Source organism: Erigeron canadensis, chromosome 8 (assembly GCF_010389155.1).
Source record: "Erigeron canadensis isolate Cc75 chromosome 8, C_canadensis_v1, whole genome shotgun sequence".
NCBI classification, from domain to species: domain Eukaryota; kingdom Viridiplantae; phylum Streptophyta; class Magnoliopsida; order Asterales; family Asteraceae; genus Erigeron; species Erigeron canadensis.
In genome coordinates, this window is record NC_057768.1 from 36,154,787 (window position 1) to 36,175,305 (window position 20,519).

Consider the following 20,519-nt stretch of genomic DNA (forward strand, 5'->3'; position numbering starts at 1 on the left):
CATTCGCTTTTGATTATGTGAAAGCTAGAGTTGTATAATTTTTATTACGGTTTAATAACGTACTAAAGACGGTGTAAATATCGTAATCGATCTACAAAAAGAATACGATAATGCGTACTTATATTTAAGTAAAACATTACTTCTGATTAGTAAATAGCCATTATATATTAAAAAAAAGAAGAAGAAGAAGAAGTAAATAGCCATTAACAAGTAACAACGTTCATTTGTATTATTTCTTTCTTTTTGTGGAATGTTAACAAATTAAACAAAAGCGAAAGCGACCCATTACATGGACAACCCAAGTCAACTTGTGTAAAAAAATATAACGTCTCAATCGCTACGTTATCATCAATTTATAATGTCAAAAAAATGTATCTCGAAATCTCACATTATCCGAAAAAGTAATCTTAGGAGGTCTACAATAGTGCCTAAACATTTCTATCAGGATCTTTAACATATATAAAAACAAAACCTTTAATTTAAATTTAAAAAAGTGTGAGCCGTTGATTACATTTTATTTTTTATTTTCCACCATTAAATTTCTTTGATGACATCATCATTAATCTAAAAATTGGTCAATAACATTTTTAATCCTTATACTTTACTTATTACACTTTACATTTATTTGTTTTAGTTTAATAAATGGCCTAATTATATATCACTCAATAATTTTATTAAACCAATCTTAATAACAATAATACTCCTTATTCTTTATTGTTATAACTCATATAAAAAAATATAATATATTATATGTTCATACATACACAGTTTTATAGATTATATATTAGTATTTCTAATGTCGTATAATTGAGTATTTGACAAAATTTAAATTTAAAATGGGTTGATAATTGAATATGTTATTGATAAATTTACTATATGTTTATTTATTTGTTGATAACCTACTATACCATTTACTTCACTAATTATCTTTTGGTAAAGAATCTTAGTTCTTTGACTTATTTTTACCTTTTTAGTGTTTAATTATAATAAAACATTAAAAATATTATATTGTTACTAAAAATATTAATTACGTGTTATTTTTATCAATAAAGTTTTATTTCAACGAAACTACAAGTATTTTTCAAAAATCTTTATATTACATAGTTTTTTTTGATATGATTGTTTAAATACCTAAATTAAAATAACACATTTGATACCTTTAAAAAAAGTATAGGTATAGTTACAACTTAGTGTTAAAAAAAATATATCTTTAAATATTTCATATATTTTAGTTTAATGGTTGAAAACATTATGATTTCTTAACATTTTTCCTTGACAATAAATGTAGTATTATAATTGTTGTTCAAAAGTATGTAAATATTTTTTTAAATGTTAATAGTTTTTAGGGATTAAAAGTTCTTTAAAGCAAAAAATATATATATACAAATTTCGCGTGTTATAAACTAGTTGGACTTACAAAAACACCTATGTTTATCATTATAGATTTTATGTTGCCGCTTTAGGCTTGGTCAAAAAGATAGACCTGACGGTGATTATAAATGATGTAGGTAGTTCTGTAGTTGTATGATACCCAGATTGCAAACTATGCAAATTAATTAACTTTACAAATAATAAGAAGGTTTTTTTGACTTAATTTAGTTTCAAGATTATTATGTTCTTATATGAATCCAAAGTCATAGTTTTATCAAGTTTTATATAAAAAAAGAAAAATTAAAATCAAAATTTAAAAAGAAAGATTTTAAATATTCAAAGTAAAACGATTCTGAAACGAAAAAAGTTATATATTTTTAACATACTCGTAATTAACAGTGAGATTACAATAGGTTTTACACAACATGTATTGTACGGGTCCACTAGTTCATTCATAAAAAAAATTGGCGACTCCTTTCGATCTATCCAATAATAAAAAAACCAAAAAGGTGTTTGTAATATCCGGAAATCCGATAGTCCGCAAACAGAAACAGAATACGAGACGCGCACTCCCCCACCCCACTGTCTGAAACAAATATATACATATACACACACAATAGTCATATACATACAGCACATGCATTTGAAGACTTTGAATTAAACTTACTCTGTGTGTGTGTGTGTGCGCGTGTTTTTTACTCAATTGCTAAAATCTCCAATAAATCAATCAATTCATTTCCCTCCTTTCCTTCAAACATGCCTTCATTTCCGTAACCAAAATAAGATAAAATCAGTAAAAAAAAAAAAGAAAAAAGAAAATGGCGGCGTCATCATCAAGTAATAGTAGTGGATTTGTATCTAAAGCGAAAACAGCCTTCCATTCCGCCGCTGCTAAAGCCGAAAAAGTTTTCACTGATACTATTAAAAAATCGGATTCTTCCTCCGATCTAGGTCTCAACCACTTCCTTCTATTTATATCTATGTATCTGTATCTATCTATATTTTTTGATTTATTTCTTTTGGATCTCGGACTCATTTATTTATCTATTATTAATATTTGTTTACTGAAGATGATTACGTTAAACAATCGTCATCAGTTTCTGAGCAGATTGATATTCCGGCCGATGTGATCGTTTCAAAGGTCAGTTTACACATATATATTATAGAAATAGATAGATATGGATATGTATATATATACATGTATATGTACGTAGCTATTTATTTATGTAAGAGCTGATTAGTTTAGGATTCGAAGTTAGATCACAATTGAAGAAAAAATTGATGATGATAATATGAAGACAAGTGGTAGTTTTAGGAATGCGTAATTGTTGGATTAGATATTGCTAATATCACATTAGATTAAAATCTCGATGGCTGCTATACCTAGGGTTGTAAACGACCCAAGATACTTCTAAAATTACTCGAGTTTGACTTGTTATAGCTCGATTCTAGCTGAGCTTAAATGAGCTCGAGCTCGACACATGCAGAGCTAAAGCTCTATCGAACCCCGTCCAAGGAACGTACTGTACTACCAGTGACTTCCACTTTTCGTTGGTGTCATACATTGGTCATCCGAGCTAGCAATGTGAAGAGTGACATATATCATACTCGAATTGTGCCTACTATTTTTTGTGGATGTAACTTAGGTTGGATTGCCAACGATTCAGAGTACTAATCAACCGCTGAGATAGATGGAGAAACAAAACAAGAAACAAGTAGTTGACTTAATATCGACCAAGTAGAAATTGACGTCATGCAACTATCATTTCAATAATCTAGGTCTAAAATATGTGAATCAAATGAGCCAATGCTCTGATACCACATCAAGTGGAAGCAAGTACATCATTTGAGCCATAACTACATGAATGGTTTAAGAATGAGATTGAGAAAGACCTGGTCGAAACTATGCGATTGATTACCAAAAAGCATATACCTGCTTTATACATAACATGCTCTAACCATATCTAACTCATAACAACCAGACTAACGAACTTTAACTGCCTAGTTACAGTTTACACCCCCACACTTTACTGTGATTTGTCCCTTGACTTATTATATATTTCACAAAAATTAACATCATCTGGCATTTGGCTTGTTTTGAATTTGATAGGAGAAGAATGCAAGGCGGAGGCCGGAGCCGATCAAGACGAAGCAGGATTGGCAGGAAAGATTTAAAAACATAAGGTTTGGGAAAAAGGGAGCTCAAGAAGCTGCTGATAAAACCGATGATAATAATACAATGTCTTTTTCAATATCTGATGAAAATCTGTTACTACCAGGTGGAAGTCCTGTATCAAAGGTAATAGAATGGTTACTTGAACATTGATTTTAGTAAGAGATTGTTGCTGGCAAGTGAATATAGAGCATATACTAATGTAACTTCTTCACTCAAGAATGTTTACTGATAGTTAGCCTTTTTTAAGAGTCGCGGATTTCCTAGTGTGAAGTTCCCCTGAGGTGGTTAGCATAAGAATTCTTCTGAACTGCTTAGCGTAATACCAATATCTCACTTTAGAAACTTTAGGATGCACAATTAGTAAATAGAATCTTTACTGAATGTAAACCTGTTTAAGAGTCACAGATTTCATAGTGTGAAGTCTCGCTCTCGTGGTTAGTATAATAGTTCTTACCAAGTTTTTAGCTAAACACTAATATCCCCCTGAAGAAACTTTAGGATGTACAATTAGTAACAAGGAGTCATCAAGTACGTTTGCTGTGCTGAGTTTCATATATATATATATATATTAAAGTTTAGGGAAGGCTGTAGGTGGAGTTTTGTGAATCTTGTTGCGAGTTCTTTGCTAACTAATCGGCTCTTGAATGTTTCTATACTAGTGACTTATGTTATTACATATGCACCGGAAATATGATGACTCTTACTTTGAGCATTAGCATGCAAAATGGATATTGAGATTTATCCTTCAACCCTTCTGTGAAATAGTATGATTCTTATTGTATCTTACAACTGCAAGTGATGTTCTTATCTTCTAGGAACCAGACTGCAGTTTATTGGGTTCCGACAACCCGAATATTGACGTCATACCATCAGCACTTGTGCTTAGGCAATTGGCCGTTGGTGTTGAGTAAGTTATTTCTGCTATTCGATGTTTGTCTTTTCCAGTTGACTGGAACCAACATTATTTTTTTTTAATCACCAGACACTTTTTTTTTTTTGCTTTTTAATATCCATTCTGCTGTATCCTCAAGAAAGTGGAGGGAATAATAGCAAATAAATAATTTGTAATGTTATATGAGACGCAAGATATCAAGTTTGAGTAAAACTAGAGTTACATGTTGCATGCAGGACCACGAGAATGACCAGGTCGATGAAAGATCTTCTCATTTCATCTAGAGGGTCTTCACCTGTCAGAGAGAAACCTGGTTTGAACTTTTCCACAGTGAAGTCATTGGTACTGAGGGATAAGGAGGATAAGATTGATGTGGAGTTTGGCGCTGATGAGAAATTAGTGTCTCTTTTTAACTCTCTGCTTGGTGCAGGTAGATTCTTCGTTATGGTTGCTACAACGAAATATGTTGGCTAGATTTTTTTGCATTGTCCCATGACAATCTTTCAATTTCTTGCAAGATATTTTCAGAAGGACATCTTGTTGGAAGGAAGAGTAGTCATTGGTTGGAGACAAATACAGCAATTACGTCTTTGCTGAAGGATCTTCATGGTGCTCCTCCTGACAGCTTTATTGTAGAGCTTGCTGAAGCCATTGGATGTTTGAAAACTATTAGGAGAATGGCATCATTTTGGTGCAGGGTTGTAGCAGAAGTAAGTGAGTTTCTCTCTCTTTCACTTTATTGATCCTTATAAATGTTAAGGTGTCCATACGTACCTTGGTCACCAGTTTGAACTATGATAATTGGGCCTCTCCTAAGTGGACAGGCTTTTGTATATGGGTTGCAAAATGGTTGGGCTGATTGATGTGAAGTAACAGGTTTGGGTCAAAGCATGTCTTTTTCATGCAGGGGCCAAATGGGTTCAGGGTTTGGGCCACCCGGCCAAAATTTTAGTTATTTTATGTTGAGATAGTATATAGACTTTTTTTTTTGAACAGGAGATAGTATATAGACTTAACGTTTAAATACATGTAAAATTCTAATGTGTTACTACAGTTAATCTGAGTTTTTAGTCTTAGTGAAACAATACACTGATACAGAAGGTTTTATGCATTTTAATGTCCTTCGAATGACTTTCCCCTGGCTTGATCTCTTTTCTCTTCAGTTAAATCTTTTTGCTTAACCTTTTTGACCCATAAAACATTACCCAAATTGACCCATTTGTATATAGTTAGGCCGTAATTGCCAACTGCTGTATACATTGTGGTTTTTTTCGTAGCTTGCCTATGCCTTTTTTGAGTTAGCTGTGATTCATATCTGTTTTTTATCATCTGGCTAGAAACATTATCTTCATATGTTTATTTCACTGCCAATGCTTTCTGAACTTTTGGGTGCAGCTAAGAAGACTATGGTGTGAAGGACAACATATTCCTGGCATTCCTGCTGATAAAGTTCCAGATTTAAATTGCTGTCTGTTGTATCAGCAGTTGCAGGTTATCAATTGCTGTATTTCTAGGAAACAGCGTCGTGCAATTGCTACAGAATCACTAGATTCAGTCTTAAAACAAGCCAATATCAATGATGACATGTCACCTTTGAATGAAGAAACTACTCCAGATCTTTTGTATGCTAAAGTTAGCTCTGGAGAACTTGTGCTTAGATTAGGAGCTGCCGAGCAATGTGAGAATTTAACACTGTTGGAAACTGGTGAACGTGTGTATGCCCCCGTTATGCAGGTTTTTTCTAAATTATTTGAATTTTCAATTTAATTTGGTGTGGTCAAGCTGCTTTTGTTTTTGTGGGAGTATATTTATGTGTCATTTTTCAGGAAGAGCCCTTGCTCACAGAAGATCTTGTCAAGGAAACAGAGGAATTTATATTGCGTACAGGGAGGTTAGTAATTGAGTACTCAGATTCTATATGACAGGATCCCATGCTATCTATCTGTTTCTTTGACTATCTTAAGAACATGTCGTCTACAAACCCAAAATTTACTTAATCAATTGGAATTTTCCGAGCACTTGAATAACCGGCTAATACAACTGCAAGCAGCAGTAGGACACCCAAACACTATTTCTTGCAGCTCCTTTTACATGTATCATATTGTAATTATTAGCTTTCACATAATCATTTTAAAAATGCCATTAAAGTATTTCTTAAGTAGGGCAGTAAACGAGCCAGGAAACTCGCGAGCCACTTGAGCTCGACTCGTTATAAGCTCGTTACGAGAGCTCAAGCTCTCTAAAACTATACGAGCTAAGCTCAAGCTCGGCTTGCTTACAGCCCTATTCGTAAGTACTAAAATACCAAAGGTATCGGACTTAGAGACTAGAAATAAGAAGCTTCAGCAGTTTGTTATTTTCTTAAAATGAATGAGAAGTACCAACTTCTGGAAAAAGAGGACTAACGTGTAGCTTCTTTTACATGATTATGATCCTTGATAAAATATCAGTAAGGGGACTGCCATGTTTAACGAACTAGATAGCTTCATTCTAGTTTCTATAAATCCTTACTAGCCAAAAAAGGTGAAGTGCATTGATTGGTATTAGTGCTGACTCGCATGCACCTCATCTACCCGTGTTTACGTTTTCTGTTTTGCCTTTAATAAATAAACTAATGTTATGGCATTCTAAACAAGTTTCAACATTTTTGTCTTATCAGTGTTGGAGCTGGGTGCTCTCAACTCCTTTCAGACATGCAGGCTTTCAAGGTGACTAAGGCTATGAAGTGCAAACGTAATATGACAAGAGTTATTATATTCAGCTAACCGTGCAGTGCTTCTGTTTTTATGTCTTAGGCTGCAAATCCCGGGTGCATATTAGAAGATTTTGTTAGATGGCATTCACCCCCTGATTGGATGGAGTCCACAACAGATGACGAAAATAAAGAACCTGTTGGTGGTGATAATATGTCATCTAGAGGACACTTAAGCATGCGCATGCAAAAAGAAGGTATATAGTAATTAACAGTACATTGCCTCGCCAAAAAGTGTTGCCTATTGTATAATTTGTCGTTTTGGTGTTGGTTTCTCAGGGAATTTGTGGAGAGAGATTTGGGAAACCGCAAAACCTGTACCCGCTGTTAAACAGTCTCCATTATATGATGAAGACTTGTCTGTGTAAGTTAGACATGTTCATTTCTGTCATCATATTCTTGGTTACATCTGTGTACAGGTGGAAAATTGATGGGTTGGGCCGTTGGGTAATTGGTCAAAAGACACCCTTGTCTGGTAGTCTTGAAAGTTGAAATACTTTTGTCCAAAAATTTTGGTTCTAATTACAGTAATAATTAGCCTGCCAAATTGGCTAGGCAGTTTTATGCATAACAAATACACTTTAAGCAACCTTTAGATTGTTTGGGCAGTTTTCCTTTGAGCTTTTATTTCTATCTGGAACACCTACGCAATAAAACATAACATGAATCAATCCATTCACAAGTAAATGGGTCATAATCGCCACCTTTACTGTTGTGTTGCCGTCTGATAAAATGTGCATGATTCATTATGTCGGTAGCGAAGGCATTCTTCATGGCTTAGAGGACTTTCCACCTTCTGATTTTTTTGAACAACTATACATTTCTCTTGTAAGTCACTACTTCGAAAATTTTACCTTTATTTTACTGATGATGATTGTATAAATAAGATATAAGGTGTTAAATGATGTAAGTTGTTTGGTTTTCAGCTGTGCTCAGGATGTGCAATTGCAGAAGCCAGAATTTCATCAAATGAATCTTTGTACAAGCTGTTCCTCGAGTGCAAAGATTACATTGTTGCTACTTGTCAAGGAAAAAGTTGGTTTGAGAAAGTTGATGACATATGTCAGGTATATTAATTTTCATAATTTCATGTATTTGTATGTGACTGTTATCATTCATTAATTTTATCATTGGTGGTAGGTTTATGACACAGTGGTGATGATGGTACTGAACCCTGACGAGTTCATAAGGCTCTCGAAGCATCACCAAGGGGATGATACTCCTACAGCTGGTGAACTAAAAGCTCGATTTCGAAGGCTGAGTTTTGTCTTTGGTAACAAAGACAAGAGTTCCGGGAAAACACCACCAAAAGACCCAAAAAATGCGGAAGAAAACCCATTACGTCAATCTATCTCATCGATGTTTTCAAAGAAACCACCGAGAGCTGGGAGTGCATCCCCAGCTGAGAAACCAGTTAGTTCAATTCAGAATGATTGGATAGATGTATAATCATTGATCTTACTGTAAATTTTATATGAATTAATGAGCTAAATTTAATTTCTTGGGGAGTGATGGGATTCTGTTTTTTCATATACAACAAAGTAACTGTATATTATATCATCAAAACACAATTACATGAATGAAATCTTGAAGTAACTGAATCACTTTGTGCTTTGAAATCCCTTTTTTTTTGGTTCCGAGTTAGTTGTTCTGCTTAACGTAATGCTTTCTTTCTCGTTTTGGCTACGCTCTTTACTTGCATCTTGAGATTCTAGATCCTTCACAACGAATTCTGGCACTACAAAGTTGGCAATCCAGTAAAGAAACAGGAACACTGCGCTGTCAACCAGGTACAATATTTAATTTTCAGACTGTATCATGTATAATTGCACACAGATACAAGAGATGACAAGATGGACGGGTCGTGTTAGGAAATGGGTCAGAAATGGAGTCAGGCTAGAACATTCAGGTTGGGTTGACCCACAAGTTAATGCGTCAAATCTTGTTACAGGACAGTTCTGTTACCATGATAAGTTTCTAAACCCCGAATAAAATTATTTAAGAGCTTGTATACACTGAAGACTTTTGGGTTACATTTGACCCATTCAACATAAGCAGATAACATACATAGGTCACACATCGGATGATTCATATTTCTGAATCAAATTGACCAATTGTTGGGAACAATCAATGTTTGAAAAACCGGGCTAGACATTGAATTGGGGTGGTCAGGAAAATAGATTTAAAAGGACACTATCAGTAAATAGTGTGGCACATGTCAAGTTCTGAACCAGCAACCCTGAAGTCACATGCTATACGGTCTTAAGCCCATAAAACACTTATTAGTCCCAAAATATTGGTTCATTATCACACTCACAAAGAGTTTATAAATGAACTACGGAGGAGAAAACTGGTCAAAGTAGAAAATCAATATGCGATGATGTTTTTTGGGTCAGTTGATTAATTATATCACTTATCCAAACATGTTCAATTCAGTCTAATTTTGTCAGTTAAGGGTCGGTTAATTTGGTCTGGTTTCGTGTATGGTTAGCACCAGGCAAGCTTAGCTATGTAACGAACACTTACATATATACACAAACACACACGTATACCAATGAATGCACATATACTGATTAAGATAAGATGGTAGAATTGATTGAACAAACCTTGTAGGAATCAAGACTGACAAATCTCCTGTGGTAGCTGGTGAATTGACTGCAAGAACCACTGATGAGGTGATACCGGCGCCCATTGATGCCATGGTCGACGACGACTTGGTCCTCGCAGGATTTACTAATAATGGCAGGTAAAAGTTGTTTCTTGCAAAGTTAGACCCACATGGTAGTGAATATTGTCTAGCATTTGATGACCAATGAAGTGGTGTAGTAGTATGGTAGCAGTTGATAGACTTCATTTTTTTTTTCTTTTAAATTTCAGTTTAATGGCATTATATGCAGCTAGGTTGAACCAGTCCGTCCACTTGGGAAATTAGGATGTGGATTACATTTTTGGGGTTTAGGTTATCTTTTAAGAATTCACACCCTGTCACAATCTTATCCACGTGACTTTTATTTGTTATGTTTTTTTTTTTTGTTTTTTATTTTCTTCTCTATATATCGATTAAAATGTGCAGAAATTTACACTTTTCATTCGGTCATAACATAGACATATACTAATCTAATACATAAGAATAACAAATACGGAGTAATTATTATGATAAAAATACGTACAAAGTTCAACTTTTTCTTTATTATCACAACATGAAACCATCAGTTTAATTACTTATGGTTTCAAATATTAATTAATTCAAATATATGAACACAGAGAATGTTTAAACAAGTTTTAACTCACAACCATGCCATATTGCCGTTCACTTTGTAATTATACATATGGTACGTACATAGTAGATACTAGATATATGCCATGCATGCAGTACTCAAGGAAATCCACCACCAAAACCTCCACCTGATCCACCACCAAATCCTCCTCCGGAACCACCACCAAGTCCACCTCCGGCACCACCACCACCACCAAATCCTCCCCCCCCACCAGCTCCTCCACCGATTCCTGACCCACCACCAAAACCACTACCAGCTCCTCCTCCAAATCCAGACCCTCCTCCCAATCCACCACCACCTCCTCCGCCAAATCCTCCTCCACCACCACCTCCTACTCCGCCACCCCCTCCTAATCCAGACCCACCTCCTAATCCACCACCGTATCCACTACCACCTCCAGCTCCAAGCCCACCACCGTAAAAAGTCTTTTCGTCTTGAAAAGACTTCTCGTATGTCAGCTTACGAGCATTCGAGGTGCAAATGAAAGCACCAACAAGAAAAAGAAGAAATAATTTAGAAGCAGCAGCCATATATATATAATTGGTTAATCAATTCAAAAGATGATGAGAAAGTGAGCGCTAGATGCTCAATTTATACAGGCTTCAAATGTTATAGACATATGCATAATCTATGCAACAAACACTTGTACAGTACAATTAGTTAATCAACAAATGAAAAAAAACATCAAATTACTCTAATAATAAATGCAAAGGTTCCATCAAATGTGGGAAAAATAAATATGGGGGTTCTTGCAATTGCATTCCCCCAACCGTCTCTTTGACAAAATCCACGAGTTTAGACAGGCTTCACCCACCCTCACAACTGCAGTAGGCCATACAAAGCGATATATATTAACCTCCCCCATATACCGTTGAAGACGGTATTGGGACCCAAAACTCGTGTAAGACGGCATTGGGAGTTACTTTACTTTATATATATAGGGGAACAATCAAATAAGAACAGTCTTAAAATAAGAACGGTGAGAACACTTAAAAAACATCATTTTGATGCATTAAAAGTCCATTAACTAACATAGTGCATAACTAATTATCATTATTTAAGTGTTTAACAACACATTGATCCGTCAAAATCGAAAAAATCACGTTTTTTGGTGGATGCATCGTTTTGAAGAATATGCATCCAAAATGGATGCACAAAACAAAAAACATGATTTTGACGGACCAATGTGTTGTTAAACACTTAAATAATGATAATTAGTTATGCATTATGTTATTTGTATGGACTTTTAATGCATCAAAATGATGTTTTTTAAGTGTTCTCACCGGAGTGTTACCCTATATATACATATAGTACTAAAAAACACTAATATACATGACTTATTCGTAGAATTAATTAGGATCATGCATATCCATTAATCCATGTATATGAGTAGTATATATATGATTGCAACAACTTTTTAGGAGGACGTGTTATTATAAATATATACTTGTATACATTAAGATCATATCCAAGTTAATTTTCTCTCAATACTATAGAAGATATATATATGCTGATGTTTCGATTTTGTAAACTAATGGCCAATACATGTAATGTTCTTCCAAGTACCAAATATTAGCTAGGGAGGCATTACTGGATGAATTTCTAAAACCGCATGCAACTAGTTCAAGTAATTAGGACGTTTAATAACTAACATTGAACCACAGTAGGTACACTAGACTCGATATGAACATGATTAATTGTTTGATTCATTGATATATTGGGAGTTGTAAGGCTAGCAATCCCAAGCCTTCCTTGTTTTCTTTGGAGATATGTATATTTTTCACCAATAATTGATGCCATGTTGATATATAAAGAGATTTGAGTAAATATATTACAAGATCGAAAACCACAAATACGTCTTTAATGACTCAATTGATCATACTATAAAGTCACTATTTGTTAACAAAACCAAAGTCCCTCTCGTTCAAATCAAATGATCAAAATACCCTTATCTGGTTTCTATCTTTCATCAATAAAGGATTGCATTATTATTCTACCGGCCTCTCTTACACCTTGTTCAATTAAAAAGTATGTAACATTATTCACTATATCTCACTACTATGCAATTACGGATGGAGTAGCGCAAAGTATCAAGTTACATCAAAACAAATCCAATCTTCCCAATTAATAGAGTACCCTTGTTTCAATCTATCAGTATACCACAAAAAACCTATGGACTTGACTTCTGTAAAAACTTTATGACTGTTGATCTATCGTCATTTGCTTAAAGGTTTTCTTGTGTTTAGCCTCCAAATTAAGAAAACAACACTAATAAAAAGAATGCCAATTTAAATCAAAAACAAATTAAAGAAGAAGTATATAGCCTAAAAAAATGACCTAGTTTTAAACGAATATATATTTTTATTATTAATTTATTTTTATTTTTTACAACTGAGATAGCTTATTCTTTCTTTCTTTTCTGTGTTTTTTTTTTTTGAATTTTTTTTTTTGATCTACGTAGCTAGGGTTGATATATTTTGTGCTTTGACCAATTCGATCTGTTCTTAGACCATTATTAACCGTTCACCATTTCCATTTACACTTTTTACTCTCACGTCAGCTCAATTTTCTCACCATCTTCACCTTTTCTTATTTCACCTTCCTTCTTCACCTACCCTTAACATCGGTACTCATAGGATTATTTTTTTTTTCCCTAAGTGTTCAACGTATCTTAATTCAAGACCTCAATACTAGAGATTTTATTGTTATGGACAACCCGACTAATCAACTGTAATACATTATTTGGTAATAGTATAAATATATAACAACCTCTTTAGTTAAACTTAATGTAGTTGTAGGAGGATTCACTTAATAAGATTGCAAATTACTTGAATAAATAAATTGAGGTAATATAAAAATTTTCTCCCACTTACGGGGCATCATTCAAACGTCCATCATATAATTTTGCTTTGTAGTAAAAATGAAGTGCTATTATTATATCGACTATATGTTTCTTTGGTATGTTTTGGGTTAATGTGGGATTATACATTCATGCGTGGAATTATTGGACTTCATTTGAGTTTACTTGATGATGTTCTTGGCCTTTAAGTTGTTTCTGATTATGTGCCTTATATTTGTGTATATGTCTTGCTAGCTACACTAGCTTGCTAAATAGGATTGTTATGATTACTATAAGTGAGTATAAATTTTCGTATATAAAAATATTTAGAATATGTATAAGATAGTGAACTAAAACTTATTATTATAATAAAAATAAGATGAACAAATGAGTTTAGAAAAAAAAATGTACAAATAAGGATTGATAGATATAGAGTTAAAAATCCATCATCTAAAATTTTCAACAAAATGAGAGAGATATGAATTCATCTCATGCTAGACCAACAATGTTTTATTATATAATTATTAGAAAGATACTCTAGACACTTTCTTTAAGTGACAGTTGAACACTTGCTCAAAGATTGATTTAGCTTTCCAAAATGCTTACGAAGGGTTACATTCACTTTCTATATTACTTTGTCGAGTCAAGGATAACCTACCATGATGGTCTCTCAAATAGAGCATGAAAATATATGTGTGGTGTTTGAGGCTTATTTTGGGATCTATATTACCACATAATTATGATAATATAAGATTTTAAGATGGTTATAATATAAATAGGTTACAAATGATATAATACTTGAATTTTATATTAAATGAGATGATTAAAGAAACCGATAAATAACTAAATAGGAAAATAATTATGAGATATGTGATAGGTATAAATTTTGGATTAGGTGATATTTGTATTATTATTTATACATACACAAATATATATATTTGCGCGCGCATGACTAATTATATATGTTGAAGTGGTGCTTTTTTTTCCGCATTATCTAACATTTATTATAAGGATTTTTCGCATATACTAGAAATAGTCTTTTAAAGTGAAATGGTTGTAGTTGTAATTGAAACGAGTTTCTATTTTTAAGGTATATCTTGAGACTATAATCTACACTGGTTAGCGATGGTATAGGAGAGGAGCTACCATACATTAACCATACAGATCTAAAACCACTATGTCCCTAGACAAAGGGATTCCCCAAGATTAGCATGCATTGCAAATTACAATAACGTGTGCACCCGTGATTGTAATTTACTTTGCATGGTCACCCTAGTTCTTCCCATTCTCGAATATGTATACTTTCCTGTGTGGAGTGTTATCTACGCTAAGAACACCAGGTCATTAAGTCACTACATGTTTATAATGTGTCACTATAGTAAGCAGAAGAGAAGGTTTCTAAGTTGTACTCAAAAGGACGATGGAGACTTATATATGCTCCACTTCTAGTTTCCTAATGTCGTGTTATGTGATGTGTTTACCTTCAATATCCAACATCACTATTTATAACCAGAAGTTTAAACAACTAAGGTGATTATAGGTCTAAATATTAGAAATTCTCAAAACTACCACAGCCCCCCAAAGAAGTAGTACCAAGTAAGCTAAATCTAGTAATGTAGGATTTACTAGTGATCATAGGTTCATAGTGCATGTATTACTATTATATGAGTAACGATAAACATATACAAGCACCTAGTTCACATAACAAAACACATATTGGTCACAAAGAAGTGAAACAGCTCATGAATGATTATACATATATATGATGCACACATAGTCCCTATTATGCATGATATATGTGGGAACTTAGGTTATAGTCTAGGTCAAACCACCTAATTCTCTATAACCAAGGCTCTGATACCATTCTGTCACACCCCACCTTAGGCAGAATCGTAGGATATGACGAAAAGATATAGCAATAGCACATGGAGTTTATAATAGAGTAAATACTAAATGAAATCCAAATAGAAGTAATTTCCACAAGCGGAAAGTCTAGGCAACACGCCCCAAATAGCAAAGAAGTAACAATTGCAAATAGTGTTCAATGTTTCAAATGCAATCTAGGAGTCCATGAAGGATCTCTTTATTGGTCTTCCTAAAGTCCATAAGCTCACTCTCCTTAAGCATTGTTATTACCTGAAAATGAATGCTCGGAAAATGTCAACATAACGTTGGCGAGTTCATAGATTTAAAGGAATACAAATGGGTTTGTTGTGCATAATATATGAGGTTTGGACAATAATGTAAATATAAACATATAGCAGCCTGTATGCAATCCAAATACTGATCAATGCCATCATAGTTATCTAACAACACAATCCCCATCACTCCTGCCAACAACTCAATCACATCACTTGCCAACAACTCAATCACACACTGTAATACCAACAACTACCAACTGGAGTATATAGTTGGTCGATAGATTTCAAATAGTCTTCAATAGATATCAACAGACATCTATTGCATCATAGAATCAACACAAACAAGTTAGCATACACATTTCATAATTACACGTATTTGTCCAAGAAAACAAACAAGTTTTGGCACAACTAGTAAAGAAATGAAAAGTGTTTTGAGCATCATTTTCCCCCAAATAAATAAAATAAAGAGGGGCCACGAAACTCACCTCAATCAGCAAGCAGTTGTGCAAAGTCCAAAAGATCACTAGAATCTACACAACATATACATGTACAAGTTACAATTATGGACATGGTCAATAACCGTCCATTGTAACCCGCATTTGATGATATACATATATGGCTACTTTCAAAATATTCACAACTGATTTTTCATGTATTATTAAGTTACAAATTACATAACTTAATATAGTGCATTTGTTTTAATGATATACCATTGGTTTCTACAAGTTCATATTCACTCAAATTTTTTGGTAACTTTATCTATTTTTTTATTAGGATGAAACGAACAATTCAAGCTTTCAAATCTTAACCACTGTAACCTTAGAGTGTTATATACTTACATAAATTTTTGCTTAATTATTTCGCACGTCAACTATTTTTTTAAAATTCCATAATCACAGAGTAGTCAGAAAATTCACTGTTTGCGAGCATAAAAGTTTTATAAATGTTATGGGCCTTCAAAGCTTCAAAAAAAATCCAAATTTTTACTGTACACTCTTAACATCATAAAAATGTTTCTGGAAAAAAAATAATCTTCCAGTTTATAAAATCGACCAAGATATGACTATTTGAAGTCGACCTAAATCTGTTCGGAAAACTCAGCTTTGCGTAGTTTTGTTATAAAATTCGTTTGACAACCTTAAACTTCATATTTTTACACGAAACCAATTCCACCAGAAAGTAGACTTCCTGATTTTAATTTTAGACACCAAAAACGTGACTTAACCATCTTCCATGACTAAGATACGACCTTTCAAAGTTAACAAACCGAATCTGTCCAGATTCTGAAATAACTCAACTTACTGTTTTAAAGACTACTACAACTAAATATTCATATAAAACTTTCAAATCTTTCCAATACCTATTTACATCTGTTATTATGATTTCCATGCCTTTATAATTGGATTTCTTTAATTACATTAATTATTATGCTACATTAAATATTTAAACTTTTAACATTAATATGACTTATATTTCAAGCTTTTGACTTAACTCTAAAAAAAACACCTTTCATTCATTATTATATATTTTGCCATAATATATATATATTCATCAAATAGGTTACTTATAATAAAAGATCAATAATATATATATATATATATATATATATATATGAAAAGAAGAGATAAGTAATTTTTACCTCAAGATAGATGATCATTCCTTAGATATCTTAACAAAATAAAATATAATTTATAAGGATTTTATTATTAATTGTAATTTAAATCAAAAGTTCATAAGAATTATAATTAATCTTACCAATACTTGCTTTGACAATGATGATTAAGATTTGTTGTGGTGTTGTTTGGTTCCACGGCAGGAGAAAAAAAAAAAAAAAAAAAGAAAAAAAAAAAAAAAAACAAGGAAGGATTATAATTTTGTTTAGTGTGATTAGTTTATATTCATATATATGTGTTTTAGTGTTTGAATAGGATTAGGTTTTTATAGAGTTTATTCTAGTAAGAGTTTTAGTAGGATTTGAATTCCTTTTAAACGTAAGTCACAAAATTGTGATTTTGAACTTAGCTGGAGTTGGACTAGAACTAATATTTGTTAGACTCATGGAGTTATTATTTTTTTGTTATCATAGAATGAATTGTGATGGGATGGTAAATCCCTTTTTGGTCGAACTCTTGCAAACAGTAGGAAAATTCTTCACTTTTGTGATGCATTGTATATCTTAACGTAGGCTCATATGAACATTAATTTAACTTAACATTCCATATTATTTATACGACTTAACTCTAGCTTATAATTTCAGTGTACAAATAACTAATATGAAATGATTTAACAATATAAAAAAAAAATATGCATATGACTAACAACTACGCGCTTAAAAAGTACGGAAGTAGTTATAGTCATCTATGTTTAGAAAGATCAAAGGACTAAAATCTAAACTATTAGAATCCAAGTAATAAAAGTCACATATCGGAATAACACAGCGTCTCTACGCTTGTTATACTATACAGTCATATTGACTAGTCAAAAAAAATAAATAAATAGGAATTCTAGTTAGAGACTATAACAAATTGTCGGTTTTGGTGACGGATGTCACATCCTGGGCCATTATTCACTTTATAAGTGTGAAAATTTTTATTAATTTATTCACATTTAAAAGTGTGTAAAAACAATTTACATTTCAAAGTGTGAAGAAATTTTAAAAATCACAATATTTACACACTTATACATGTGAAAAAGAAAGTTCACACTTTCAGTGTGTAAAAATATATCAATTGTTCACACTTAAGAATGTGAAAGTTAATTTGTAACACTTATTTTCTTTACACATGGAGAGTGTGAAGAAATCATGTGTTACAAATTGGCTTTCACATTTTTAAGTGTGAAAATATTTGACAATTGTTCACACTTTTAAATGTGAACATTTTGTTTACACACTTATAAGTGTGAAAAAATTATAACTTTTGAAATTTATTCACACTTTTAAATGTAACTTTTTTCTATACATTTTTATATGTGATTAAATTCGTAAAATTTTTCACATTTTTTATAACAAAATGTGAACAAATGAAATTTTTTTTGTAGTGGCGGGTTGTATTATAAACGTCGTTTGGAGCAGGGATGTTACGTGCATGGATTAATTTCGAAAAAGAAAATCACAAATCAAATCAATGATTTCGTTAAGTTTGTTGACTATAGGCGTTAGGTTCGAACCTCCGTATAATATGAGGCGTTGGTTTTTGCTAAGGACATGATGATTGACAAAAAGGATAAGTACATGCAATAATGATTTAGTTGTCGAAAGAAAGAAGATAAGAAAGATGCAAGCCAATGTAACTTACACCATTTGGAATAAAGGAGTGACTGCCCTTATTGTAGAAGGGCTTAAATATACCGTCATATATCTAATTTGTCGCACCAATTTTATTCACATTATTAATTTGTGACACATTTAAATATGGATATATAATCAAAAATGTGTGGGTTGACTTATTTTTTGTAGTAAAAGAAGAAAAAGAGCAACAACTCTCTATTGGAAGAATTGGTTATTAGTTATGGTACTCTTTTTAAGTATTACGTACGTCTTGGGTTCGATTTCTTTGGCTACAATATATTTTAAGCGTTTAACTTGAGATTAATTTGTTTTAAATAGATAATTTAAACATTTTGATGGCCGGGGAGGGATAATATATGCTTTTTAAAGAAATTAAAAATAAAGATCGATATGGTACATTCTTCTTTTTTCTCTACAATTAATAAAGAACATGGGCAATTACTTCCATGTAATGTACGCAGCCTTTGTCCATTCGATGATAATAAATCCATCATGCAGCAACAAAACATCACTGGCTTGTTCGATAACATACACATGAAAATAGGTTCAGAATGTGAAAATTTAACGAGTTCAATTCATGAATATTTACAAGAAACTCTCATGAAGAATTAAAATAAATGTGAAGGATCAATGTCATCTATACCGTTTCATCCTTGCCACCCCTCAAACTTCAATTCAAGTTGACAAATCGATCTTTAATTAACCATGAGAAGATCAATCTACCGATCTACGAGCAATCTTATAACGAACTACATATATATATATATATATATATATATGCTACCGCGCGCTAACTAGCCTATAAACATCTTTTTTGCTCGGGGTTCTTTTCAACTCGACCTTTAATAAGGAAGAAAGGATGATCGATTGGTGCTGACGACATTGATTAATTGAGACTTTTAGTGAATGAGGTACGTAAGCACCAAAGCCACCAGCATTAGAACACAAGCGATTCCTTGATCAATTGTCAAGCCTGCATGTACGTTTCATAAATTATATATAATCACATACGTCAAGATGACTAGAGGCGGTACCACATGGCCCCTCTTGAAGTTTCATGTATTTTTATATTTTTTTTTAATGGATTTTTAAATTTTTTCTATAGGTTTTTAACATTTTACTTCTTTTTAGATTTATTTTTTATGGATTTTTTTTAATTTTTCCCTTTCTAAATTTTTATTTTTGATACCGCCATATGTATAAACACAAATAAACATATACTTAAACAATGTTGCACGACATGAGACAAAAGAAAACGAATTGAACCTTGGTTGGTATGATAATCATCATCAGAAGATGGAGCCACAACATTGGTAGAGGTGAACCTTTCTCTTTTGGTTGGTGTGGCCATTAAATAATTATGTGAATATATGCCAGCTCTGCATGTACGTACGCCTCTTTAATTATTATTTATTAAATTAAATAGGAGAGGCAGAGAGCGAGCATAGGTACATTACGCGTTGGGACATGCGAGTTAAATAATGAAGAAAAAGAAAGGCAATGGATGGATGGCCGGGTCGGTAAAAAAACCTTTTTTAAGAAAACCAAGAGTACGTGGGTAAAATTAAGAAGAAAACGCTCGCTAGCTTAATTAACTAAGGATGCATGTAACGATATTTTGGAATGTATGTGAGGTGGTGAGAAATTAAAGGTGAGGTCACAATCTTCTATACCATAATTAGTCAATCTTTCCTTATGATTTACTCGGTACTATTTTAAATTTTTAATTATTAATAATAAATTTATTATTCCCCACAAGTAAAGCTAATATTTTCCTTGAA

The 20,519-nt window shown here is 32.7% G+C and overlaps 3 protein-coding genes and 1 long non-coding RNA gene across 5 annotated transcripts; 1 reads left to right on the top strand and 3 right to left on the bottom strand.

Moving 5' to 3' along the window:
* The first annotated feature begins 1,948 nt into the window (after positions 1-1,948).
* Positions 1,949-8,792, top strand: LOC122609886. Of its 2 annotated transcripts, XM_043782836.1 has the most exons (14): positions 2,025-2,322; positions 2,442-2,512; positions 3,482-3,670; positions 4,363-4,454; positions 4,676-4,869; positions 4,968-5,149; positions 5,835-6,173; positions 6,266-6,330; positions 7,099-7,147; positions 7,235-7,388; positions 7,471-7,555; positions 7,950-8,019; positions 8,118-8,258; positions 8,332-8,792. In XM_043782836.1, the coding sequence occupies exons 1-14, from the start codon at positions 2,190-2,192 to the stop codon at positions 8,638-8,640; spliced, it is 2,073 nt and encodes a 690-aa protein (XP_043638771.1). In that variant the 5' UTR covers positions 2,025-2,189; the 3' UTR covers positions 8,641-8,792. The 2 variants fall into 2 exon arrangements, with proteins under 2 accessions (XP_043638772.1, XP_043638771.1); XM_043782837.1 differs by lacking the exon at positions 8,332-8,792 and having other exon boundaries at positions 1,949-2,322; positions 7,955-8,019; positions 8,118-8,209.
* LOC122609889 lies at positions 8,650-10,140 on the bottom strand. The gene is made up of 2 exons (XM_043782839.1): positions 9,798-10,140; positions 8,650-8,970 (listed from the first exon to the last, which is right to left on the bottom strand). Exons 1-2 carry the CDS (start codon positions 10,043-10,045, stop codon positions 8,793-8,795), a joined length of 426 nt encoding a protein of 141 aa, XP_043638774.1. The 5' UTR covers positions 10,046-10,140; the 3' UTR covers positions 8,650-8,792.
* Positions 10,141-10,322: 182 nt separating this feature from the next.
* On the bottom strand, positions 10,323-11,042 carry LOC122609888 (glycine-rich protein 23-like). Its single transcript, XM_043782838.1, has one exon. It carries the CDS (start codon positions 10,997-10,999, stop codon positions 10,568-10,570), a length of 432 nt encoding a protein of 143 aa, XP_043638773.1. The 5' UTR covers positions 11,000-11,042; the 3' UTR covers positions 10,323-10,567.
* Positions 11,043-19,529: 8,487 nt separating this feature from the next.
* Positions 19,530-20,038, bottom strand: LOC122609850. Its single transcript, XR_006325404.1, has 2 exons — positions 20,005-20,038; positions 19,530-19,711 (listed from the first exon to the last, which is right to left on the bottom strand). It is a non-coding gene; the product is annotated as an uncharacterized LOC122609850 (long non-coding RNA).
* Positions 20,039-20,519: the final 481 nt, after the last annotated feature.